This window comes from Ostrea edulis, chromosome 5 (assembly GCF_947568905.1).
Source record: "Ostrea edulis chromosome 5, xbOstEdul1.1, whole genome shotgun sequence".
Lineage (NCBI taxonomy): Eukaryota > Metazoa > Mollusca > Bivalvia > Ostreida > Ostreidae > Ostrea > Ostrea edulis.
Genome location: NC_079168.1, coordinates 61,501,611 through 61,529,303, shown reverse-complemented (window position 1 = coordinate 61,529,303; position 27,693 = coordinate 61,501,611). Strand labels below are relative to the sequence as shown.

The 27,693-nt window shown below is 34.5% G+C and overlaps 1 protein-coding gene across 18 annotated transcripts in view; it reads left to right on the top strand.

Moving 5' to 3' along the window:
• The window catches only part of LOC125648860 (threonine aspartase 1-like), a 75,790-nt gene that overhangs the window by 33,556 nt on the left and 14,541 nt on the right, over positions 1 to 27,693 (top strand). For 7 of the 18 annotated variants that reach the window (XM_048875880.2, XM_048875874.2, XM_048875881.2 and 4 more), the window contains 5 exons: positions 5,388 to 5,543; positions 8,880 to 8,955; positions 9,099 to 9,212; positions 18,836 to 18,862; positions 20,405 to 20,479. In XM_048875880.2, coding sequence (XP_048731837.1) covers positions 5,388 to 5,543; positions 8,880 to 8,955; positions 9,099 to 9,212; positions 18,836 to 18,862; positions 20,405 to 20,479 — 448 coding nt within the window. Of the gene's footprint in view, positions 1 to 5,387; positions 5,544 to 8,879; positions 8,956 to 9,098; positions 9,213 to 14,110; positions 15,314 to 17,996; positions 18,032 to 18,835; positions 18,863 to 20,404; positions 20,480 to 23,797; positions 24,576 to 27,693 lie in introns of those variants that run through there. The other 11 variants (XR_008802950.1, XM_056165026.1, XM_048875885.2 and 8 more) reach the window with 7 other exon arrangements.

Sequence of the window (27,693 nt, the reverse complement as noted above, 5' to 3'; positions counted from 1 at the left end):
CATGTGAAATAACTAAAATATATACAGAAAAGAATTAGGGTAGGATCGCCAAAGAAAATTTTGATAATAGAGTGCTACTAGTTATTAGTTATTAATCATAAATTATGCCATACAACAATTTTGAGGTCATCATCAGGTGCTACACCTCATACCCTGTACCATGTTTCTGTAGCTAGATCCAGCTAATATAGCACGACATGGCTCCCTAACTCTTATTCGATAGTATGTATTATGTATGTAAACTAAAGATGTATATCGTAATAAAATAATAAAGTAAAAGAAGTTAATGAGTTAGTTCATATAACAAATTAGTATGACATAGACTAAATTAATGACTATATTAATGGCTATAATAATTGATTTTAAAATTAATGTATACCCGTGATATTACAGCATAATAATTTACATATAAACACACATTTACATATGCACAGATATATACACATAATATAATAATAATTGTAATCCATACATATGGACATATCCGTATTCATATAAAGAGAAAGGAGGGAAAGAAAGAAAGAAAGAATTTTTTTGGGGGCGTAAGCAGGATTCGTAACCGCGCACATATAGATGGTAGGCCGTGTGATCTTGAGCCCAACGCTCTAACCACTCGGCCACGGAGTCCATACGTTATTTAATGCCAAAAGTTCATTAGAATGCTGTAAAATTAAGTTTAATATAATAATTATTAATGTTTGTAAATTTATATGTTGTAAGTTTAGATGTTGTAAGGGTTTGTAAGCATATACGATAAGAAACTTTTAGTTATGGTAGTAAATATTTGTTAACGTTACAGTGCTATAAAGATTGCGTATAAATTTATAATGTTAAACGGATTTCGTATAAACATTTAAACGATGAAAGGACGTTTTCCGATGTATTGCTCAGATCTATCTTTCGAATAGTTTTGGTTACGATCTCACGGTCGTCCCTAAAAATTGTGACAGAAAACACGGCGAACTTCGCCATGTTTTCAAATTATGACTGTTTGGTCGTTAAAATTTCTCTTTCGGTCCGCTTTTGTCCATACTTTGTGTGTTGGAAATGGCCGAGTAGTTCCGGTTATCCACAGAATTCTGTAGAAGGGAAATAACTCCAAGGCTCAAAATAATATACAGAACGATTCCGGTCAAGATCCGGTTTAAAAAAAAAAAAGAACGTTCAATGACCGAGAGAAAAAATTCGGTCGCAACGTTTTCACAAGGTCGGTCGGGTGCGGGAAACAAAGCTATTTTTAATTTTGGCCTAAATGGGAAATATTAGAGCTTTCATATTGCACATGAGCATTTTTTGTGACAAGATCTTTCTGCAGGTACCAAGATATTTGTCATTGTGACCTTGGCCATCTTTGGAATTAGCCATTATTGAGGGCATTTGTGTTTCATAAACACATCTTCTTTAAATGAAGTAAGAAAATGTAATGGATTTTATCAAGGGAGAAAAATAGTAGTACTCAGAAAAAGCCTCTTTTATACAGCCAGTACTTCATTTGGGAGACTTTATAATCGGCAGATTATAATCATATCATGTTAAATGTGTGTTAACATTTTAACATTTTTAACTTCTTGATATCTACCATTTCAGTTTTTTTCAAATTTGTTATGAAGCGTCTTTGAGACAAGGGGAACAAAAGGGGTAGAGGTTCTAACTACAAAACAGCCAAGCTTGGTAGTGTTTATGTGTAAAAGATAAAAATAAAATCTTTAATGCTATTACTACTAAATTTAAACTAAATGGATACTTAAAGGGAGCAGATAAACCTTTACCAAAATTGTAAATTTCATGTTCATAGGGATAGGGATTCTGGTACCAGGGTGGGGCCAAAATTGTCATAGTGATTATTTGAAAGATCTTTTTAGCTCACCTGAGCTGAAAGCTCAAGTGAGCTTTTCTGATCACCTGTTGTCCGTCCGTTTGTCTGTAAACTTTTCACATTTTCAACTTCTCTACAACCACTGGACCAATTTCAACCAAACTTGGCAAAAAGCATTCTTGGGTAAAGGGCTTTCAAGTTTGTTCCAATGAAGGGCCTTGTCCCTTTCAAAGGAGAGATAATCGCAAAAAATTCAAAAATAGGGTGGGGTCATTTAAAAATCAGAAAGCTGAAATTCATATGAAAGCTTCCTGACATAGTGCAGATTCAAGTTTGTTAAAACCATGGCCCCCAGGGCTAGGGTGGAGCCACAATAGAGGATAGAAGATTTACATGCAAATATATAGGGAGAATCTTTTTGACGATTTTTGATTTTCAAAATGACAATCGATTATTCACATCGTTTCAAGTTGAATTTCACTGTCCGATGGGCGTATATTGTACCATTTGCGGTACTCTTGTTCTTACATGTGTGCGGTCGTTGAGAAAAAGATTTTTGAAAATTGGTAAATTTTGGGCAGTTTTTGTCCCACCCCTAGGGCCCCAGGTGTGTAGGAGTCCTGAAATTTACAATATATTTCCAAAAGATGCCTCATACGAAATTTGAAAAGAATTGGAATAGTATAGTTATCTAGAAGAAATTAAATATGTTCAATTGTTAACGCACAACGGACGACAACCAATTGCAATAGGTCACCTGAGTTTACTCAGGCCTGTCCTAAATGCATAGTAATGTAGAGCAGGAAGGCCTCTACCAAAATTGTAAATTTCATGATCCTCGGGAGTAGGTATTCGGACCCCAGGGCAGGGCCAAACTTACTATATAGTGTCTATGTGTAAAACACTTAAATAACATCTTCTTTAGTGTTATTGCATGATACTAAATTGAAACTAAATGGATATTTAGAAAGAGCAGGTAGTCTTTTACCAAAATTGTAATTTTGATGATCCCCGAGGTAGGGGTTCTGACCCCAGAGTGGGGCCAAACTTAGTATATGATATTTATGTGTAATTTTGCTGATACTGTATGAAATCTAAATGCATACTTAGGAATAGCAGAAAAGGATGTACAAAAAATGGTGAATTTCACAACCCAGGGTTTTGACTCTAGGATGGGTTGAAATTAGTCATATCTTTTAATGTTTTTTAAAATGATAGATACACCTATTATATTATGTAATGCCTTTCATCAGTATATGTGCTTTTGAGGGCAGTGAAGTTTTAAGAACACATTTTGTTTTATATTGTTGCTGAACATTAGAATTTAGCTTAGATATTCAGAACAGGAATTTTTTTCTAGATTGCATAGCCGTTAGGAGTGGTGATACTTTTTTACTAGTACTCAGGTGACTGATAAGGCCTGTGGGCCTCTGGTTAATTAGTTCCCTACCGACGAACGAAGTCGAGGGGACTTTAGGTTTGCACTCTGTCCGTCAGTCAAGTTTTCCGCACTTTTTTCTCTGTTCTTGTAGATGTTTATTTAATATTTGGTATGTCACTTTGTCATAACAAGTTACAGATCAAGTTTGAATTTGGTCTCGGTCCATCGATTTTTCACTTAGTTATGGCCCTTGGACTTAGAAAAATAGCATGAATTATCAGTTTTCCAGACTTTTTTTTATTGTGCTTGGAGATATTCATTTGATATTTGGTACATTGCTTTGCCATAACAAGTTAGAGATCTAGTTTGAATTTAGTCTTGGTCCGTTGATTTTTCACTTAGTTATGACCCTTGGACTTAGAAAATAGCATTCAGTTTTCCGGACTTTTTTTGGTTGTACTAGCAGATATTCATTTAATTGATATTTGGTACATTGCTTTACCATAACAAGTTACAGATCAAGTTCGAATTTCATCTTGGTCTGTTGATTTTTCATTAAGTTATGGCCCTTGGACGTAGAAAAATAGCATGAATTGTTAGTTTACACCCAAGTTTCTTATCTCTGTAGATAACAATATATAAATATTGCATGTATTTGAGGGTAACATTGAAAATTTTCACCCCGAGAAAACCATTGTCAACTGAGGCGTGAAAATTTCAATGTTACCCTCAACTACATGCAATATTTGTTTTATTATACTGAATATTATGTAAACTGGAAAGCAGAAAAACTTACGTCTGTTGACATTTGATCAATCACTGTCGTGCTATATTTCGATGCGGGTACTCGCGTTTATTACAAACGCTCAAACCACGTGGTCTAGCAATCTACGGTGAACCGTACGCACATAAATTTGATGCATGTGATAATTTTTTATAATATCGCCCGTTGTCAAGTACTGTTACCCGTTGCTAGATACTATCACCCTGGGGCACGTGTTTTCTGTTCTCAGAGGGTAACAATATGTTTTTTCAAATGCTTCTCGACCAATCAGGTTCGAGTATTTTACATGAAAGTATAATAATTAAGAATACTACACTCATTTAAACTTCTAGCATAGTAAAACAACAATATAGCTAAATTATTCATGATCATCTACACATCACAGTTTATTGACTTGGTTAAAGACCTAAACCTAATTATCTTTTTTCTTGGTCTAGTCTCTACTTGAATAGTAGTTGATTTCCAACCATTCCTATCCTGGTTCCCCAATTTTCCCTTTTACCATAACCTACATAATGAACTTTGAATATTGTTGTGGTACAGTAATTTTTGCAACCGGTAGGGGACTATGTATTGCCATGCAATACTCTCAGAATGCTTGTTATTATTATACATGTATAGTCTTTAAGGTGACTCCATACTCGCAGTTTTATCTGATACAAGTTTGAAAAGTGTATTTATTTCCATTCATTAGAGTTAAAACTAACAAATTATCAAATAAAATACATAGGTCATCACACTTTTTAAGATGAGAGACGTACATATATAAACAGAATCATATATCACTGTCAGAAAATTGCTGTTTTCCTTAAACAACGTTATCAAATTTTCATAAAAACTGGTTATGACAATATAGTAACATTCATAACAATTTCATGAAACTATATCTTCACAAAAATATACAAAATGTCTGTAAAAAATAAAGGAAATCTATCACATAATAAACTTGATAAAGAAATCAATAGAAACAGAATTATTGCCCTTGGATTCAATATTTTGACATGTATCATTGATTATTCCTCTATAACTTAGACTTTTGAAATAGTTTATTTCTAACAAGATTTTTTACAATAAGTATCGGAAAATACAACAACAAAATTTATGTTCCTATCATGCATAAATCTAAATAAATAATTGATTTTTCAAAATCTGATGACATCACAGGTGGGTGGAATTACTTTAATTATAAATTATACATGTCTAGTCTTTTAAATTATTCTGTAAGAGACTGTATTAAAACTCATGGTCCTGTAATATTGATTTAGCTAATGGCTGTTGTGCTCTGAAATAATTCTTGTTCTGTCACAATTTTACAGTATGACTATCATATAAAAAAGTGTTTGAGTATCAATGTTTACCGAAATATTACTGAAAGAGAATTAGTTTTCTTACTTTGCTGTGTGTAGAGTCAGGAGAAAAGTGAGGAAAGCTGTGCTGTACTGGAAACAGAAGAGGGAATTCAAGATACTGTGGGGGCAATTGTCATGGATACTGCCGGTAACATCGCGTCTGCAGTGTCTAGTGGTGGGATTTCGCTTAAGCAACCAGGGAGACTGGGCCCAGTGCGTGGTTTATAAAATTTCTTATCATTCATCTTTTTTATTCTCTTTTGAAATATCTGATGCTTAAGATTGTTTGTACTTTGTACTAGCAAAGGTTTGATAAGAGATAAATTTTGATTCTGACTTGCCCAATGACAACATTTAGATATATATACTGGATTCAATTTTGTGCATTATAAATTGTGATAAAATTCAAGTGTTGTATATCTTGGGTATTCAGGGCTCTTCAGCATAATCAAAGTAACAGTATTAAAGGGATAGCTGCAACATAATCAAAGTAACAGTATTAAAGGGATAGCTGCAGCATAATCAAAAAAACAGTATTAAAGGGATAGTAAAGATCATTTTGTTCAAAATATTTCAGAAAAATTAAGATAAGTCCAATTGACTCAAATATGTAATTTTATGTAAATAATAACAATTTTATGCATTCAACTGCATTTATTTCCAAATTTAAAAGAATTAAAATATTTAAATTACATCCCCTGAATTTTGCTTCTTGGACAAAAATTCTATCTGCTCTATGGTAAATTTTGACACTCTTGCAATAATTTCAAAGTTGATTAAATATTATTCATTTATCATTTTTTATACATCCGTCATTAGACGGGACTTATTATGTTATGGCGCTGTCTGTCCGGCTGGCTGTCCATCCTGAGTAATGTTTTCCAGACTTTTTTCTGTAACGGATGCAGGTACAACTTTGAAATTTGGTCACAGTATCTCCCTCAAGAATTGTAAGAGTGAGTTTGCATTTCAGCTGGATTGGTCCATCCCTGACCTACTTTAGGGCTATAAGTAGGTCAAACAGTTTTCCTGACTTTTTATCGTTACAGATACAGATATTGCCCTGAAATTTACACATAAGCTTCCTTTCAGAGGAATACGAGTTCAGTTTGCATTTCAGCTGGATTGGTCCATTCTTGATCTACTTTTTGGAAAAAATAGGTCAAACGGTTTTCCAGGCTTTTTTCATTACGGATACAGATGTTGCCCTGCTATTTTGTCAAAGGCTTCCTTTCAGAGGAATACAAGTTCAGTTTGTATTTCAGCTGGATTGGTCCATCCTTGACCTACTTTTTGGGGAAAATAGGTCAAACGGTTTTCCAGGCTTTTTTTCATTACAGATACAGATGTTGCCCTAATATTTAGTCAAAGGCTTCCTCTCAGAGGAATACAAGTTCAGTTTGCATTTCAGCAAGATTGGTCCATCCTTGACCTACATTTGAACTAAAAATAGGTCAGACAGTTTTCTGAGGTTTTTTCATTATGATACAGATATTGCCCCGATATTTAGTCAAAGGCTTGCTCTTGGAAGAAGACAAGTGCAGTTAACATTTCAGCTGGATTGGCGCACTACGACCTTCAGTACTTTAGGGGTAGAAGTAGGTCAAACAGTTTTCCAGATTTTTTTTGGTATGGTCACAGATAATGCTCTGAAATTTAGTCACAACCTCCCTTTCAGAGAAATACATAAGCAGTTCACATTTCAAACATTTCAACTTAATTGGTGCACCATGACCTACTTTAGGGCGAAGTAGATCAAATGGTTTCCTGGACTTTTTATCATCAAAGATAGATATTGCACCAATATTTTGTCACAACCTCAATCTCGGTGAAAATTTAATACATAATCAGTTCACATGTCAGATGGATTGGTGGACCATGATCCACCCACTTGAAGGCTTTTCTATTCAGAATGTGTGTTGTATCAATTCAGAGTGCACCATATGCTTCCAGGTTGAATTTCACTGTCCGATGGGCGTATATTGTACCATTTGCAGTACTCTTGTTATGATATTTATAGAAAGGAATAAGATGATCTGGGATGGAAAAAAATTTCCACCAAAATGAGCTTTACTACCTCTTTAAAAACAAACATCCCACACCAATGGAAATGCTGCAGTATTGTCACAAGTAAGAGAGAGAGAGAGAGAGTAAATGAACAGGTCTTGTTTGAAAACATGCTTAAAGGGGCATGGAGATGATTTGAGCTGAAAATTTTCAAATTTTATTTTTCCATTTTTATACGCCTATCGTCCGTCCATCTGTATGTCCGGACTTTGTGGGCAGGATACAGACCGAACTGTAAGCTCCAGGATTTACAACTTGGTATATATTTGATCACAATGATGAGAGGAAGGTGCTTATTGTTTTTCAAGGTCAAAGGTCAAGGTCGCAGTATCACTTAGTTGGAAAATCTTGTAGGTAGGATACAAATCAAACCGTAACCTCCAAGATATTGAAACTTGGTACATTTTATCACCATGATGAGAGGAAGATGCCCATTATTTTTCAAGGTCAAGGTCACATTATCATTTAGTAGGAAAATCTTGTAGGCAGTATTCAAGCTGAACTGTTGGGGCTAGGACCATCAAACTTTGTACACGTACACTTTATGCCAAGTGGAGGATGCCTATTGTTTGTCAAGGTCATAGTAGTAGTATGCAGACCGATTCATTGGGGCAAGGACCATTAAACTTGGTACACTTACGTCTTATGCCAAGTGAAAATATTACATAGAGAGTACATGATTTGTCTTGTTTTTTCAATGCAAAGAAAGTATGTCACACCCTGATGATTACTGATACAACCTGAAGGCAAGTTCTACAAATCACGGTGTAAGAAAAACGCCACATATTACCTTTTCACGGGCATATTATGTACCGTTGGTGGTACTCTTGTTTAAGTTTAGAATGCTTTACAGAGGTATCTCTTATGGTCAGCAAAAATTTGGACGTCAGTTGTTGAGGTGCATGGGAGATACAGAGCTCACATTTCTTTGTTGTATAAACAAGGCTCGTGCAATGTTTTGGTTTACCTAGCTTAAATTTAAGTGAAATTAAATCTAATAAAAGTTCGTTTAAAGTAGATTTTTCAATTTACATGTTAATTCTGAACACAATTAAATAGTTTCTAGTGTTTAGCACATCTCATTTTGTTTTAAACATAATTATTTTTTTTCCTATTAAACAATCTATATGTAAACAAAAACATGGCATGAGCCTTGTTTACATAACAAAGAATTGTGAGTGCTGTATAACTCAAAAACTGATATTCAAATTTTGGTTGACCATTAGAAATACTTTGTTTAAGCATTGTAAACAATAAAAATGGAAAAATAAAATTTGAAAAAGTTCAGCTCAAATCTTGTCCATGCCCCTTTAATGTTGGAATTCAATCATTTTAACTCTCCTCTGATTGATCTTATTTGATAGGTACACATGAATGTTTTATGGAGTTGGACACAAGTTATGATTAAAATGATTTGATGACTCAGATTTGCACAATATTCTAGTATTTGAACATGATGTTTATGAGTAATCTTATGTTTAGGCAGCCACATATGGAGCTGGTTGCTGGGCTTACAACCAGAGACCAGGAAAACCAGGGGTGGGAACCGTCACTTCAGGTAGAAACTATTGTTGACAAAAATCAAAAAAGGCAGAATTGAATTTTATAATAAATGTAAACAGTAACTCTAGTAGTTTTCCATTATTAAGTCAGTATCTTTGAAAGTAGTGATAATGTTAACTCTGATTTTACTTGTTACAGGAAGTGGTGAACACATCATGAAGACATTGTTGGCCAGAGAGAGTGCATTGTCAATTCAGAGGGAGAATAATGTTAGTCTTGGACTGTCCAACAGCTTTAAAGAATCCTTCCTAGGTACCTGTATTGATATCATACCTTGTGAAGTGAATGTAGACCATAAACTAGTGCAATTTTAAGACTGTGTAGCAAACTTCTCTTAAGATTGTCATTGTTAGCGGAGTTGCGTAGCAAATCTCGGCTTTTAAATTGGCGAAGGATGGATGTCCGGGCAGGCGGGCGGCGTTCACAATAACCTTGTCCGGTCTCTAACTTTTATACTTTTTGGTGCATCTTTGTGAGACTTACATAACATGATCACATCCAAAAGAGGAAGGTTCCTATTTATATTGAGGTCAAAAGGTCAAAGGTCAAGGTCTCTTTTTCACTATATACTGTAGATTTGAGTTTGCCTCTAACTTTTATACATGTACTTGCTGATGCATGTTTATCAGACTTCAAATCCTGATGACATTCAAGATTCATGTTGCTTTTGAAATCCAAAGGTCAAGGTCATTATCACACTAAATACCTATTGCAGCCATTCAAAGCTTCATACTTATAAACTATATTAAATACGTGCATGTTTTTACTTCGTGAATGCAAGTATGTATAATTTGCAAGCATGTATAATTTTCCAAACTGCAACTCGGCCATACGCATCTTTGATGCGTTTTAGTGATTGTTAATCTTTAAACTGGATCTTCTGAATAAATGATTAAATATTTTTATATAGAAAAAATATGCATGTGTAATATTGTTATTTTTGTGTGTGTTTGTGTTTGTGAACATTAAAGAGAAAGGCAACCCTAACCACATTGTTGCTTTCATGAATAAAGTATTACTTACTGATATCATAATTGACAGTCTTTAACAACAAAAATCCTTGCTTAACGATTAAATCAATTGTTTTAAATTACCCGCCACTAAGAGAGTGGCCATTAAAGTTTAATTTATGACATCACACCGTCAGTTCCGGTTTATTTCTTCAGCAGCTCTGTAAACAAGACAAGTCACGAAGAGTTAAGTTTGGAGCTGTATAGATTTGAGCTTGTTCTTTCGCAAGAGGGAGTTGAGAAAAGGAGACGTTCAGTCGAGTCACAGACCAGGCAGATGGTGCACGTTTTTTCATACAAATATCCTGAACCACAACTTGTCATTACGCAAATAATGGATCCACAGTTTAAATAGTCTTTTGTTAGGTCACCTGAATTCATTCAGGTGACCTATTGCTATCTGTTTTTGTCCGTCGTCGTGCGACGTGCGTTAACATTTGAACATTTTCAGCTTCTTCTCTGAAACCCTTGAACCAATTTCAACCAATTTTGGCATATAGCATCTGTGGGTGGAGGGGAACAAAAATTGTGAAATTCGTGGTCCCTGCCCCCCTGGGGCCTGAGGGGTGGGGCAAAAACCATCAAAATGAGTCTAATTTTAAAAAATCTTCTTCTTTACTCCTGGACATCAAGAAGCCAAACTGTGGGCATAATTATAATGAGCGTTGAGCCCTCTACCAAAATTGTGAAATTCATGGCCCCTGGGGCAGGGGTTCTTGTGTTAGGGTGGGGCTCTATTGGTCATATAGTGAAAATGTAGAAATTCTTTGAAAATCTTCTTCTCTGTCTCTGGGTATTAAGTAGACAAATTAATAGCATGGTAATGATGAGCAAGGATGCCTCTTTATAACCCCCACAACAAGTTGTGGAGGGTATACTGGAATCGGGCTGTCCATCCGTCCGTCTGTAGACGCAATGGTTTCCGGGCTCTAAAGCATTATCCTTTCCACCTACCATCACCATATCATATATATGGACTACCCATGGGATGAAGATGTTCCCTATCGATTTTGGGGTCAAAAGGTCAAAGGTCAAGCACACTGGACATTGAAGTAGCAATATGGTTTCCGGGCTCTAAAGCGTTATCCTTTCCACCTACCGTCACCATATCATACATATGGACTACCCATGGGATGAAGATGTTCCCTATCGATTTTGGGGTCAAAAGGTCAAACGTCAAGCGCACTGGACATTGAAGTAGCAATATGGTTTCCAGGCTCTAAAGCATTATCCTTTCCACCTACAGTCACTATATCATACATATGGACTACCCATGGGATGAAGATGTTCCCTATCGATTTTGGGGTCAAAAGGTCAAACGTCATGCGCACTGGACATCGAAGTAGCAACACTCAGAAAAGAGGTAGTTTATACCTATTACCAACACCCTTTGGGAGATTGGGTTAAGCGGGGGGTATTCTTAGTGAGCATTGCTCACAGTACCTCTTGTTAAAAATTGTGAAATTCATGGCCCCTGGATCAGGGGTTCTGGTGCTAGGGTGGGGCTCTATAAGTCATATAGTGAAAATGCATTATTTCTTTGAAAATCTTCTTCTCTGTCCTTGGGTATTAAGTAGACAAACCAATAGCATGGTTATGATGAGCAAGGATGCCTCTTTCAAAATTGTGAAATTCATGGCCCCTGGGTCAGGGGTTCTGGTATTAGGGTGGGGCCCTATTGATCATATAGTGAAAATGCATTTTATTTCTTTGAAAATCTTCTCCTCTGCTGCTGGGTATTAAGTAGACAAACTAATAGTATGATAATGATGATCAAGGATGCTTCTTTCAAAACTGAAATTTATGGCCCCTGGGTCAGGGGTTCTGGTGCAAAGGCGGGGCTGACCACATAGCTATTCAATGTTTCTTCCATCCAAAAGTAAGATTTTTATATTTAAACACAAACCTAATTCAAACATTGGAAGGTTGTTACATGATACTCAGGTGACCTATAAGGCCCCTGGGCCTCTTGTTTTCAGATGACTTGGTTGGACCAGGAATTTCAACAATAAAAATTCACATCTCCCCTTCGCATTAGTGCAATTAACAGCTTGACTGATATATTTATACGTAAAATCTACCATATCACATGCACATCTTTTATGATTTTAGAATCTTAGAATCTCATCAAAACCGGAACAGACGGTATGATGTCAAAACTAATGATATTTGTGGTCTTGAATACTAAAGAGTTCCACATCATGGCAGCCTCTATAGATGGCGGGAATTTCAATTTTTAACGTTTTTAGCTCACCTGTGCTGAAAGCTCAAGTGAGCTTTTCTGATCGCCTTTTGTCCGTCGTTTGTGTGTCTGTCCGTCCGTCTGTCTGTTAAACATTTACATTTTCAACTTCTTCTCCAAAACCACTGGGCCAATTTTAACCAATGTCGGCACAAATCATCCTTGGGTGAAGGGGATTCAAAATTGTTTAAATGAGGGCCAACCCCCTTATCCAAGGGGAGATAATAGCAAATCAGTAAAAATACACTGAACATTTTTTAAAATCTTCTTCTCCAGAACCAGTAAGCCAATTTCATTCAAACTTAATGCAAATCATCCTTAGTTGAAGGGAATTCAAAAGTGTTCAAATTAAGGACCAGGTTCTCTTCAAAGGGGAGATAATCACAAAAGTGTAAAAATAGGGTGGGGTCATTTAAAAATCTTCTCATGAACCACTGTACCAGTATAGTTGAAATTTACGTGGAAGTTTGCTGACGTAATGGAGATTCAAGTTTGTTCATATCATGGCCCCCAGGGGTCGGATGGCGCCACACTAAGTGAAATCATATTTTATATGTGTTTATATAGGAAAACTCTTTAAAAAATCTTCTTTTCAAGAACCATTGAGCCAGAAGAGTTCAAATTTACATGGAAGCTTTCTGACATAATGTAGATTCAAATTTGTTCATATCATAGCCCCCAGGGGTCGGGTGGGGCCACACTAAGTGAAATCATATTTTATATGTGTTTATATAGGAAAACTCTTTAAAAAATCTTCTTCTCAAGAACCATTGAGCCAGAAGAGTTCAAATTTACATGGAAGCTTTCTGACATAATGTAGATTCAAATTTGTTCATATCATAGCCCCCAGGGGTCGGGTGGGGCCACACTAAGTGAAATCATATTTTATATGTGTTTATATACTAGGAAAAATCTTTAAAAAATCTTCTTCTCAAAAACCATTGAGCCAGATGAGTTCAAATTTACATGGAAGCTTCCTGACATAATGCAGATTCAAGTTTGTTCATATCATGGCCCCTGGGGGTCGGGTGGGGCCACACTAGGGGAAACCACATTTTATATGTATTTATATAGGAAAAATCTTCTTCTCAAGAATCATTGAGCCAGAAGAGTTCAAATTTACATCGAAGTTTCCTGACATAGTTCAGATTCAAGTTTGAAGCTTTATGACATAGTTCAAATTCAAGTTTGTTGAAATCATGGCCCCCGGGGTGTCAGGTTTTGCCACAATAAGGGAAACCGTATTTCATATGTGTAAATATATGATAAATTTTTAAAAATAACTACTGTGCCAAAAAAGTTGAAATATACATGTAACCTTTATGACATAGTGCAGTTTCAAGTTTGTTCAAATCATGATCTCCGGGGGTCAGGTATGTCCACAATAGGGGAAACCGTTTTTCATATGTATTAATGTAAGATAATTAATCTTTAAAAATCTTCTCAAAAACCACTGTGCCAGAAAAGTTGAAATTTACATGGAATCTTTATGACATAGTGCAGATTCAAGTTTGTTGAAATCATGGCTCCTGGGGGTCGGGGTGGGTCCACAATAGGGGAAACTGTATTTCATATGTCTTAATATAGGAAATCTTCATCTCAAGAACGACTGTGCCAGAAAAGTTGAAATTTACATGGAAGCTTTATGACATAGTTCAGATTCAAGTTTTTCAAATCATGGCCCCCGGGGGTCAGGTGTTGCTACAATAGGGGAAACCGTATTTCATGTGTGTTGATATAAGAAAAATCTTTAAAAATCTTCTTCTCATGAACCACTGTGCCAGGAAAGTTGAGATTCACAAGGAAGCTTTATGATAATCTTCAGATTTACTTATTGAAAAATAACTAACACTTATAAGTTCATATTCAAATATAAATAAACCTTATCGTTTCCACAGAAACTAAACTGGAGGATCCAATTATTTTTCTTCAAGTTGTGGTGAATGGAAGAACGATGGAGGGTGTCAAATACCTTGTGCTCTTTTCTCCAAGATGGCAAATTAAAGAGACTTTAAACTTTTCACAATACTTCATTGCCATTTGTAGATATACATATTATCATGACAGGATGATCCAATTATTTTTCTATGAGTTATGGTGGATGCAAAAGGAACGGTGAATGTAAAACAATTTAATATTGTGAATGCTTCTCCTACAAATGGCTCATGGAATACTGCATAAATTTGAAACTTTTTATATACAATCATGATTATTCAACAAGGCATATTATTATGACATTGGTCATTAAATCTTCCTGTACGCACAAAGTGCAGTTCATAATGTCTTTGTTACAGCTGTAAGTTTTCTCCAGTTATGCTGTGTATTAAGGGTATGAGACTTAACTTGGAGCACGTTCAATTTGTAAAGTTGGGAAGACATTTGTTTTTATTAAAAACACTCTAATTAATTACAGCATCGGTCTGTGAGCTTGTTGACATGTGTAATACCCAATTACCTGTCGTCATCTCTGTCTGTTACACTTTTAAATTCCAGAAACACTGGACTAAACTTGAATAAAATTCTTGGGTAAAGGGGATTTAAAAATTGTTAAAATGCTCCTTATACAATGGAAGATAACGCAAATCGGAGAAAATACAAAATAAAGTTAGTTAAATCATGAAATGGGGATACAGAGCGAAAAAAAAAAACCCATTTAATTTACATGGAAGCTTTCTGATATAGAGCACAGTAAAGTTTGTGAAAATGATGGCCATAAAAGTGTGGTCACAATAGGGCAAACCATATTTACATGTCTTTGAATAGAAAATAATCTTTAAAATTTAATTTTTGTATCAAGAACCACTGGGCCACTAAGTTTGAACTTGCATAGAAGATACCTGACATAATGCAAAATCACGTGTGTAACAGTCATGACACTTGGAGCTCAGATGCAGACATTATCAAAGAAACTATTTTTACATTGGTTTTAACTGTATTATGAAAACCTTTTTTCTTAAGAACCTCTGAGCCAGAAGTATTTCAATGTACCTGAACCTCCCCAACATAGTGCAGAATCAAGTTTCTTAAAATCTGACATGGCTCCTGAAAAGTTAATGGAATAACAATGGGAAATTCATTTTCCATGTGTTAAAGTGACTCAGGTGAGTGATGTGGCCCATGGGCCTCTTGTTAAATTTGTACTGAAGCTTATCTAGGCCGTATATCAACAGAATAGTATAACAAATTTTTATCATATAATTATAATCTTTATCATTTATCATGTAAAAAAATTTGGGTTGCCTTCCCCTTTACGAGTTCTTTGGTGTAGATTTACTATGGAGACAAAATAGAGGTTCAGATATCGAGTGATGCATTGGTATTCGGAAGATATTTGTCAATCTCCTTAAAAGTAAATCCACCAGAAAACCATGCAAAATACCAAAAATCGTCCAAAAGGGTAGTCAAGAATTTTTTGTTGCTTAAGGAAAGTCCGTGCTTTTATGTATCCGGTTTTAAATTTTAAACACCGACTAGAAAGTTCCAGTTATAACTTCTTTGTCTGATGTTTGTAGTTTATGAAAACTGTACAGTCAAATTTAGCATTCAAATGTGAATCTTCAGATATATTTACCATGAATTATTATAGTGTCAAGTCTCACTAGCTCCAATGGTACAAAGCAATGTAATATCTACATTGATCTCTAAAAGGCTAATATCTTGCAATCTAAGCCTGAACAAGTTAAAAACACAGTGGATTTCAAACTGTTTTTAGTGAGTTTGTGTTTGGTTCAAAGAAACCCAGAATTATAAATCCTCAGAAAATCATCAGCAAAGTTGTTGAATATTTGAACTCTTCTTCAAGAAACTAAATTATTTGTACATGAGCTGTAGTTGCTAGAATCTACATATATGTTACACTATATTTATTTTTTCTATAAGTATGAGATAGCATGCATGTATTTTTATGTATGATATGATTGATAGCCAAAAAAAATAAAAGAATAACACACACACACACACCAAAACATTGTGAGAAAAAGGAAGGGGAGGGGGTGCCCCCCCCCCCCCCCCCCCCCTGTGTTCTAATTGATATATATATATATATACAGTGGAACCCCGTTATTACGTTCCCCTTTTATTACGTTAGTCCGCATATTACGTTGGAATTTCAAAGCACAAAACCATTTCTTAACAAACCTATATAAAATAGACCTCGTTATTACGTTGTCCTAAAATGCCGGGACTCGGTATTACGTTGTAAATATTCCGACAAAAACGTAATAAACCCCTAATTATTCAATAGTGATTCTCAAAATAATAAGCCATTCACACCTTGACTGCCTGAGGCAGTCACCACGTAAATTTCCTGGTCTGTTTGGGGATTAGAGACGCTTGACTGATCACACTTCGATAGATCTAGCGACATCAATACAGGTGAATACCCCGTATAGAAGCCAGTGATAAACAATTAAATAATGTTTATTTACAAATTGTACTCTATGAAATTTACTTCATTTTTCATATTTTGATAATCAAAGAAATAATTTCTCAACCACCTGCGTGTTCAGCATAGTGTGATTACCTTCGCTATTAAAACTCTATTCACGGACAGCTTTGGTACCAAACAAGAAAGACAAAATTTATCGTAGCAATGTTACAACCGCTTGGGTAACTGCTTGGACATAGGTGACTAAAGGTGTTCAATTAAAAAAATTGTTCGTTGTTTGGACATGCAGATTGGGTGTTCGTAAATCTCGTCCATACATACACCAATCTATCGGCCGATTCGTGCTCGGCATTTACCTCTGAATATTTTAAAATCCCTTGATGCGCACGTGATTTTAGTGCCATCATTTAGCGTTATAAATGAAATCTTCGTGCATCATTATATTTTTTTTTTTATGTGGATTGCGTTTAAATTGTTCTCCGTGCATGTTTATCGTTGGTGAGAAGTGTGCAAGTGTTGGGTATCGTGTGCGTTTTGTGTCTATAGTTTTGTTGTTTTTTGGGTGGGATTTTTTTTATTGTGTTGTGTATTGTGTAATTAGAGAACTTAATAAAAACGATGTTTTGTTATTTTTTAATACGAATGTTGAATACGAACCGGAACGAGTTATTGAGAGAAATTTACATGAACGCATTGTTTTAAAGTTGAACAAAATGGCGGTCCAAACGAATGCAGAAAAAGCAACGTTTATCAAAACATCCTTATGTATCCTACACCGAAATAAAGAAAAGGGATAAGAACATGAAGAATTACGGACATTAAAGATAAGATGTAAATAAAACAAAGTATCATAGTCTTTTAAACAAAGAAACAGTAAAGATATATTCACACACCCCTTCACGGAGTACCAACGGACGATATACAATTTCCAAACGATATTTTTAACTGGGAACGTTTATTACGTTGACCCCGGTATTACGTTATTTTATCGTGACAAAATGGAAAACGTAATAACGGGGTTCCACTGTATATATATATATATATATATATTTAAGAAATGAACATCACTTTTGAGCTGTTCATGGTCAGTATGAACGGATTTGGATTTGAGGCAAATTCTGTGAATCGCGCTAGCGATTCACAGAGAATTTGCCTTAAATCCAAATCGGTTCATATTGACCATGAACAGCTCAAAAGTGATGTTCATTTCTTATATTTATATTCATTTACTAAAACACTGGTTGTTTACATTGCTTCTATTTTGTTGCATAAAACGAACTCCTACCCTCTGTCACAGTTGTTATTCAATATTGTGACGTACGTCAACACATAGACATGACGTCACATTTTGTCTCACCCTGCCTTTTATCAACATTGCAAGGTGCACTGTATTTTAGAGGTAGGAGACCGCAAGATTGGGATAATAATCCATGTAAGTTTACAATGTGATTTGCAATATAAATATATATATATATAATCCAAATAGAAAGAGTTGATATCACACAGTCAAAATAATTCAATAAAAAAAGCAGGAAAATATACAGTTCCATTTTTTTTTTTTTTTTTTTTTTTTTTTTATTGAATTATATATATATATATGTGTGTGTGTGTGTGTAAAACTTATACGGTACCAATTTTGATGCACCAGATGAGCATTTCGACAAATAATGTATCTTCAGTGATGCTCAACCGAAATGTTTGAAATCCGAAATAACAATGAAATTTTAGAGCTATTATAGCCAAAAACAACATGCCAAAAAAGTGGAGTCAAATTTGTCTAAGGATAAGAGCTATGCATGAGGGAGATAATCCTTAATATTGAAATGAATTTCTAAATTTTATAACAGCAATTAAATATACATCCGTATTTTCAAGCTAGTAATGAAGTACTTAGCAACTGGGCTGTAGAGACCCTCGGGGACTAACAGTCCACCAGCAGAGGCCTCGACCCAGGGGTCATAATATATAAATATTGTTATATTCTGTTAATCTTGATTTTAAGACTGTATTTGCTGTTACAATTTACAAAGAATAATTGAAAAACTTAAATTTAAAAATGGGGGTTTACGTATTCAAGAGACCATTTTGCAAAATATCTCTGGTCAACTATGGTAAATATAATTTTTTGTAAACCTTAGATATAATTCTAAATATTTTTAAAGAAAAACTGGCATGTAAACAATTTAGATTTTGAGAATTTTTCAAAATTGCGATATTCTGTGATTATTTTCTAAAGGATGTGAGCAGATTAAACAGCAATTGCGTATGTTTTCAACTGAATATCTTTAACAATTCTCTCAGTAAATGAATAGCTATTGCTTTTTATATATCATAGCTCAATATGATGTGCTTTGGTGCATATTTTTAATAAAACATGAGATCATGCATCCTTGTGTTAAAATTTGGCTTTTGCGTTTGGGGGTATATGTGCTCTATAGCACATAGTATAAAAATAAACCTGCAAAGGTATGTCTAATATTGGGTTTTTAGTTAGTTTATGAGTTGTTAAAGTTATTTAAATGAAGAAAAAAATTTGATTGACAGAAATTTCTAATAGTATTTACCTACCTTAAAGCTGTATGACCCGATGTTCATGTATTATTTTTGTACATAATTACTTTAAAGCAGATTCATTACTTTATAGAGTTATTAACTTTCCCTTAATTACATGCTTCAAAACATCTGCATGTAAAAGAAAACAGTGTGAATATTATTTAGAAAGTAAATATGGTGGCTACATATATAAATCATCCCAGAATAGACGTCTATAAATAGACCCACGCGCGTCAGGGGAATCACAACATGATGTGTTAACTCATACGCAACTGTCTAGTTTAAGGTAGTACTCTACATCGTCATAATGGCTGACTTCCTTTAAAAACATGGATGAAAAAATCGATATCAGCAATATTTGACTTTTCCTTTTCAATATAAATACATAGCCGAGTAGCTCAGTAGGTTAGAATACCGACTGCTGAACTGTAGGTCGCAGGTTCGAGTCCAGCAGGGGTTTTAAATTTTTTTCAGATTACTTTCTACTAAAACTGTATTTTTTGACAAAATAAAGTACATTTGAAAATTTTCAACTTCAAAATAATGTTGTATATATCCTCCACTTTTCATCCACATCAAATTTCTCTGGTGTAGCATACCTCCTTAAAGGCTGAAAGAACTTAAAACAACGAATTACATGTACTAAGAGGTATTTGATATTTTTATTTCTATTAAACTTATGGTACGGTACTGTTATAACAAAATACACAGCTTTACACAGAAAAGACCACCAATGATCTGAAAGTTTGAACTGGTCACGTGACTGTCACTTGAAATGGCAGAGTGACGCGGTTATTGGTAAACATCGATTTAAAATCAAATTATTTGGGTTAAAACAGGTGAAATAATTTATGATAGGTCGTACAGTCTCATAACTACATACGTGCGATGATTTAATAGCGTTTTTACGAGATGGAAAAAAATATTGTAATTCGGACCATACAGCTTTAATATTTTCTTCATATGTGTTAAAGTCAAAATATCATCCTAAAATTTCCCAATCCCTCAGTATTGCATGATTTTTTGCTAGACAGGCTCTTAAGAAAAGTTTTGTTTGATTGCAGTATTAGATAATTATGCAAGAACCTTTATGATTTGCAGTGAATCAAGTTTTGTTATTTGAAAGTCTTTAGAAATGAAAATCTAGAAAGCAATACATGAATAACTCAGAGTAACGAGTTTATGAAGAGATGTTCATTTTAGTGGAAAGACTAATACAAATATTTGAATAGAAATGACTTAATTTTCTCAGAATCAGAATTTTTGGAAGGAGAGAAGGAGAAGTTAGCTGGTGTGCTGGCTCTGGGACAGAATGAGGATAAAACAGGTACAGATGACCTTGCACACTAAACAGAAGAATTTGTTTGAAATATGCACTATATATGAGAATCATGTTTTAAAAATATGCTGGCTATATGTATAGTTTGCCATTCAGTTATTACTTTGAATTTGGTCTCAGTCCGTTGAATTTTCACTTAGTTATGGCCCTTGGACTTATAAAAATAGTATAAATTATCAGTTTTCCAGACTTATTTTGGTTGTGCTTGTAGATATTCATTTAATATTTGGTGCATTGCTTTGTGATAACAAGTTACAGATCAAGTTTGAATTTGGTCAAGGTCTGTTGATTTTTCACTTAGTTATGGCCCTTGGACTTAGAAAAATAGCATGAATTATCAGTTTTCCAGACTTTTTAGCTCACCTGAGCTAAAAGCTCAAGTGAGCTTTTCTGATCACTCGTAGTCCGGCGTTAGTCTGTCTGTCCGTCCGTCTGTAAACTTTTAACATTTTTGACTTCTTCTCAAAAACCACTGGGCCAATTTCAACCAAAGTTGGCACAAAGCATCCTTAGGTAAAGGGAATTCTAAATTGTTAAAATAAAGGGCCAGGCCACCTTCCAAGGGGAGATAATCAAGAAAAGGTAAAAGTAGAGTAGGGTCATTAAAAAATCTTCTCAAGAACCAGAAAAGATGAAATTTATAGATAAGCTTTATTAGGTAGTGCAGATTCTAAATTGTTAAAATCATGGCCCCCGGGAGTTGGATGGGGCCACAATAGGGGATCAAAGTTTTACATACAAATATATAGGAAAAATCTTTAAAAATCTGTTACATAATCTGCTCCGAATACCGTCTGCTCCAACGCCCCAGACATCGATCGGCACACGCTTTACCCGTGAAACAGCAAAAGTAAGCTCACAAAAACTGATTATCCCTGTTAGTATCAATCACAGATTGGTGATTCCATAACTTATTTTTCAGGAGTATTATTAGTTACCTAGTCATTTAGTGACCTGGTACGGGATGACGCCAGGTCACTAAGTTTTATACCGGGCTCGGCTACGCCTCGCCCGGTATAAAACTTAGTGACCTGGTGTCATCCCGTACCAGGTCACTAAATGACTAGGTAACGAATTTACCCCACCGATGACCTATTTTTTTTTTTTTTTTTTTTTTTTTTGGCTTATGACATTTTTATTTCCCAGACCTATCACTATAACATATAACAAATAGACTAAACGATAGAAGAAAAAAAAGTGTGGAAAGCTGCCAGGGATGGGGCCCTAACTAAGCTCCACCTAAATAACAATATATATTCCCTATTACATCTCACAGGATGTAGAAGAAGGAAAAAAAACCTGAGAGAAATACAAGATTATATAATCATATGAGAACAAAGTTATACAAATATAAATACATGTATATCATTTCTAGAGGATATTAAAGTATTTCGTGACAACTACCCAAAGGGCCCTTCTCACACTCCAAAAAGTCTATTTTGACCCTGGGTAGTCATGTAAAAGGGAAGGCAGATCATTTCCCTTTACTTTATTTGTACATGATATGAATAGCATGCAACACAATTTGTAATATAAATATATAAGACTATAATTTTTTTACAATACTATCAAGAATATGCGAAAAAGATACCTTGTTTAATTTTTTGTATACAGATACATTGAATTCAAGGATTCCCTTTACATTCTTTCGAATGTCATAAGATTGCTCTTTTTTTTTTAATATTCTACAATACATTTTATATTTGTAAATTTTACATGCAATTAGTGATAAAAGATTATTTAAAAATACTGTTTTCTCATTGATTTCCCAAAAAAAACCAAGAACAATGTTTTTCCATGAAACTTGAAAATTCAATGTTTTCTCAACGATTTTCCAAATTTCACAAACATTTTTACATTTCAGTACCAGATGCTCATTATCTTCTTTTTCCTTACATAGTGAACATAAATCCGTATCAGTAACTTTCCATTTCTTTAACATAACTCGGTTGCTGGTTAGATTGTTCAACAACTTGTAATTGAAATCAGCAATGTGGGTATCAAAAATATTACATATTTTTTGTTTATATATTGCACTCCAAGACTGTTTTGAAACATTGAAGCTTTTAGAATAAAAATTTTGGTGTAGAGGATCGAGGTACAAATTTCTTATCCCGATAAATATCATAGAACATTTTACTTGAGAAATCTTTCACATGTACAATTCCCTGATTTAGCAGTAGAAAGTATGAATTATCTTTTATATGTACATTTTCATATATTATATTTTGAACATCGAAAGGTTGTAGTAATTTTCCTATGGCATTTTTTACAATATTATATTCACAAATCCAGTTTTTCTTGCAAATCAATTTATCTATAAACCATTCCATCGGCTTAATACCATTCTCATCCACCACGTCAATCACGTATTTCAGACCACTCTTTAGCCATGATTTTAGAAATATAGGTTTATTTTTAAATACCACAATATTATTACTCCATAATGGCTCCCTCAGTATATTGTTCAAACAATCTAGCCTGTTTCTACCCTTGCATTCATTAAAAGATGCGAACATTTCCTTGTAAAACATAGGAAATCCCTCCATTATCTCATACTGTTTGATATTAGTGATATTAGTTTTACTTAAATAGTCAAGATCATAATTGTTTTCCAAACATATGCTATTCACAAAATGGTATAATGGATTTCTTTTATCTAATATTTTCTTAATCCATGATATTCTTAAAGATTTGATTTTTGATAAGATATCTACAACTCCAATGCCTCCACTAATGATATTTCCGATTAATGTATTTCTTTTTATTCTATCTCTCTTATTCCAAATGAAATTGTAAATAAGTCTTTGAATTTCTTTGATAATGTTTGAATCTGGTAGGTTTAATATCGAAGCTATATATATAATTTTAGATATTGCAAGACTATTAATTATGCAAACTTTGCCAAAAATGGTTAAGTTTCTTGTTTTCCAAGATTCAAAAAGTTTCTCTACATCGCTGGTGATTTTTGTCCAATTATTTCTCAGGCACATTTCTTTATCATGGCCAATATATACACCTAATGCTTTTACACATGAAACATTTACATAAACATTATGAATTTTCTTAAATCTGTTTTTTAAAGGTCCAGTTAATATGCATTCTGTTTTTGACATATTTAATCTCATACCCGAAACATTACTAAAATTACTTATCGCCTCGAGGGCCTTCTTTAAAGACTTTTCATTTTCCATTGGAAGGGTAGAATCATCGGCATGCTGTATTATCTTAATGTCTTTTTCCATTCCTTCTTTTGAAACCCATGTATGCTGGGATTGTTTCTTATTGAAATTCCTAATATTTCAGCCACAAAGAGAAACAAGACTGCTGATACCGGACATCCCTGCCTTATTCCCCTATGCATCATGCAAGTTTTAGATATCCATCCATTATTTTTTATTCTGAAGATTGGATTTGCATATAAGATGTGAACCCATTTAATAAAATTTTCACCAAAGTTAAATCTTTTCAGTACTTCAAACATAAAATTCCACTCAATTGAATCAAAGGCTTTCTGAAAGTCTAAAAATAAAAGTATAAGTTCTTGATTATTTTCTTCACAATAATCAAAAATGTCCAAAATTAATCTTGCATTTAGTGCGATATTTCTTCCTTTTATATAAGCTGTTTGATTTATTGATATCAAATCATCTAGCAGTTTTTGTAAACGCCTGGCGAATACAAAAGCTATTATTTTATAGTCTGTGTTGGTAAGGCTAATTGGTCTATAATTTCCTAGGTTTTGTTCGTCTCCTTTCTTATAAATCAAAGTAATCAATGATAATCTCTGCGTAAAAGACATTGTATTTAAATCAAAAATACTTTGTAAAACACAATAGAAATATTGTTTTATTTCTTCCCAAAATGTTTGATAAAATTCACATGGTATTCCATCCAGACCAGGAGATTTATTGCTTTTCATATTTAAGAGTGCCTCTGAGCATTCCTGAAGTGAGGGAAATATTTCTAATTCATTTTTCTCCTTATCTTTCAATGTAAATTCTAAGTCTATAGCATTTATATATTCGTTGATATCCGTGGTTTGTATATTATTTGTTCTATATAAATTTTCATAAAAATTGCACATATTGTTTAGTATGTCATCATCATCGAGTATGATATCACCAGTTTCTTCTCTTAAAGCTTTAACTACATTATTTATTTGTCTTCTCTTTTCTAAATTTAAGAAGTACGAGGTATTCTTTTCTCCTTGTTCTATCCAATTGGCCCTAGACCTAACCTGTGCACCTTTTGCTTTTTTATCTACAAGTTTTGATAATTCATTTTCTAAATTTCGTTTTTGATTCATGTCAATATTATCCGCAGGTAATTCCTCAATTTTTTTGATTTCCGATTGTAAATAGGCTAACTTACTTTTATATGATTTATTTATTTTCTTTGAAAAGTCTATACAGAATATTTTTATGTTTCTTTTTAGAGTTTCCCATGCTTCATGCGGTTCTACTTCATTGAAAGTGTAATTTGATAGATATTTTTTCATTTCTTCGACGAAGTCCTGGTTTTTTATCAGTGAGACATTAAATTTCCAATAGCCCGGTCCTCTTAATTTTTCATTTATAATCAGACAGAACTGTAGACTTAAATGATCTGACAATCTAACACCATTTGAATGAGACCCTGGGATTTTTTGTAAACAAAAAGATTCACATTGATAACAAAAAGACTTTGAGATAAAAATGTAATCGATTCTACTCGTAGCTATATTTTCACCATTGCACCAGGTGTATCCTTTATTATTTGGTTTAACTTTTTTCCACAGGTCTATGAGCTCCAACTTATTTAGGATACTATTTAAAATATTCACACTTTTGTCTTGTTTATTTTCATCTAAAGAACAATTGAAATCACCCCCTATGAGCATGTTCTCTTGACACTCCGCATGTTTTTTTATCCAAATATTCATACGTTTAAAAAAGCCATACTTTGCATTTATATCATTTGGTGCATATATGTTTATTATTGTTATAATCTTGTCGTCAAATTTAATATTTAGTAGTAACTTTCTTCCATCGTTAGATTTATGGATATTCAATATTTCATACGCCAAATTCTTTCGAAAAAGAATGGAGACCCCTCTACTGTAGGGCGAGTCTGAATAACAATGTATTGCTTTTCCAAACCATCTAGCATCATAAGCAATAGTATTTTTTTCAATATAATGCGTTTCCTGTAAAAGAATAATGTCAAAATTACTATCTGAAATCCATGTGTTTAATTTAGTACGCTTTTCAGTGGTATTTAGCCCTCTACAATTAACAGAAATAAATCTCAATCTATTCATTTATTGGCTGTTTACTTTCCTGACGTAGACTTGTTGCTGGCTCGGGTTCCGCTCCGTTGCTTCGAATTTGATCTGTTTACCTGCATCTGTCTCGCCAGATTGTCTAGCATGCGTCCGAGCTTGTTTTGGCCGGGCCATCGCTGCATAACAGTATGAATGGTTCCTACATTGTTTAGCCCCGTTCCCCAGTATGTGTCCCACGTTGCCTCGGCCAAGATGTTGGTTTTCTTGATTTTACCAAGCGCCTCGCGGAATTCTTCACACTGCTTGATTTTGGACTCCAAAATCTCCCTCATAACTTCATCCCGAGAATCCAACCATGCATCGGACCGATGACCTATTTTGATAATATGCGTGAGGCTATTGCATACCAGAACTACAGACAACACCATACCATAAATATTCCTTATTCAAAGATGACTGTATTTAAACGAGCTTTTGTGGTCAGACAAAATCATACCATAATTTTTTCCGTGCATTGCACATGTTGCATAGAGAGCTGGGTTTAATTCCAGGCTATTGAGAGGAAATACAATCCTATAACCTAGCCAATTCATTTATGTGCTTCATGTCGCATCCTTTTTGAAGGAAGAATACAAAATTCAAATATAAGAATTTGATAAGAACACTAACAGATATAAATATAACATCATTAAACAGATATCACAGTCTATTCAAATTGATATGAACGTGATGAACACAGAACTGGCAAAACATGGCACAAATCACTACAATTTTCAGTTATTATTTTGATATGTTTATGCTGAAGTTGATTGTCCCTATTGTGCATCCGTGGAAAGCTGGCATAATTTGCCTGGTCTGGACACTCGAAAACCTGGTTTCTGTTTGAGATTGTAGAGTATGATCACAGTTAAAGTCACCAAAGAGATCCGAAATGTTGATTCCCTGCAATTCGGCAACCGCTTCATGATCACCATGTTCCTGAGGTAATGTCACCAGGCTAGTGTCTCCAACAGATTCGGGTGGAGGTAGAGCAAGCGTTGCAGTGCTCGGTAAAGCAACGACAGTTTTAAAACTCTGCGGTGCAAGACTCTGCCCCATTGCCTGTCCCATGGCGATTTTTTCCTCAGTATCGGTTCGTTGGTAAACTGTTAGAGACTGCACTGATTTATTTCCAGTCACGGCCATTATTTGTGATGGACTAAACAAACATTTGGTTAAAATTGTAGCACCAGTGGCCCTTATTGAATGGTTGGTATAGATTTGTGACAGATTTGTGTCCTGGCTTAGTTTTGACATGAATGATGCTAGTTTTTTCTCACCCAATCGCACGTTACAGTACCAAGTTTCATCATCATCGTCAAACGAATCCCTTGGTCTTTGCCATAAACTTGAGCAACTGGGATGGAGTTTGCCAATATACTTTTCAAAAGATCTTACCGGACAGAATGGAGATCCCAGGGATTCTGGCATCACACCGGAGGTGGTTTCCCTGTCGTTACCTCTATGGTTTTTAGTTAATTCGTCTGTACATTTCGCCACATATTTCAGTCCTGATTTTGGTTCCTGCATGACCTCAAACGTTGATTTTGACATAATATGCATGTTCTCTACAGATCTCCGGCAAAAGTATAGCCTTACATCAAATTGAACTTTATTCAAAAGTCCGTACGGTGTTTGGGGATTCATTTGTTTCGACTCGTACAGTTTTTGACGGTCACTCTCGTTAATAACAGGATGATGTTGTACACTCCCTTTCCCTATCCGTTTTAGCTCGGCCAGGGCAGCCTTGAATGACACATTTGCATCGCGAAATTCGTCATCTTTTATAATATCAAATTTCCTATTATATGGGGGGTCCCGCAAGTACCTGTTGATCGCATGCCTCATGTTTTCAAACGTTGTGGCCTTGTAAAATTCACCATCCTGTTTTCGTGCA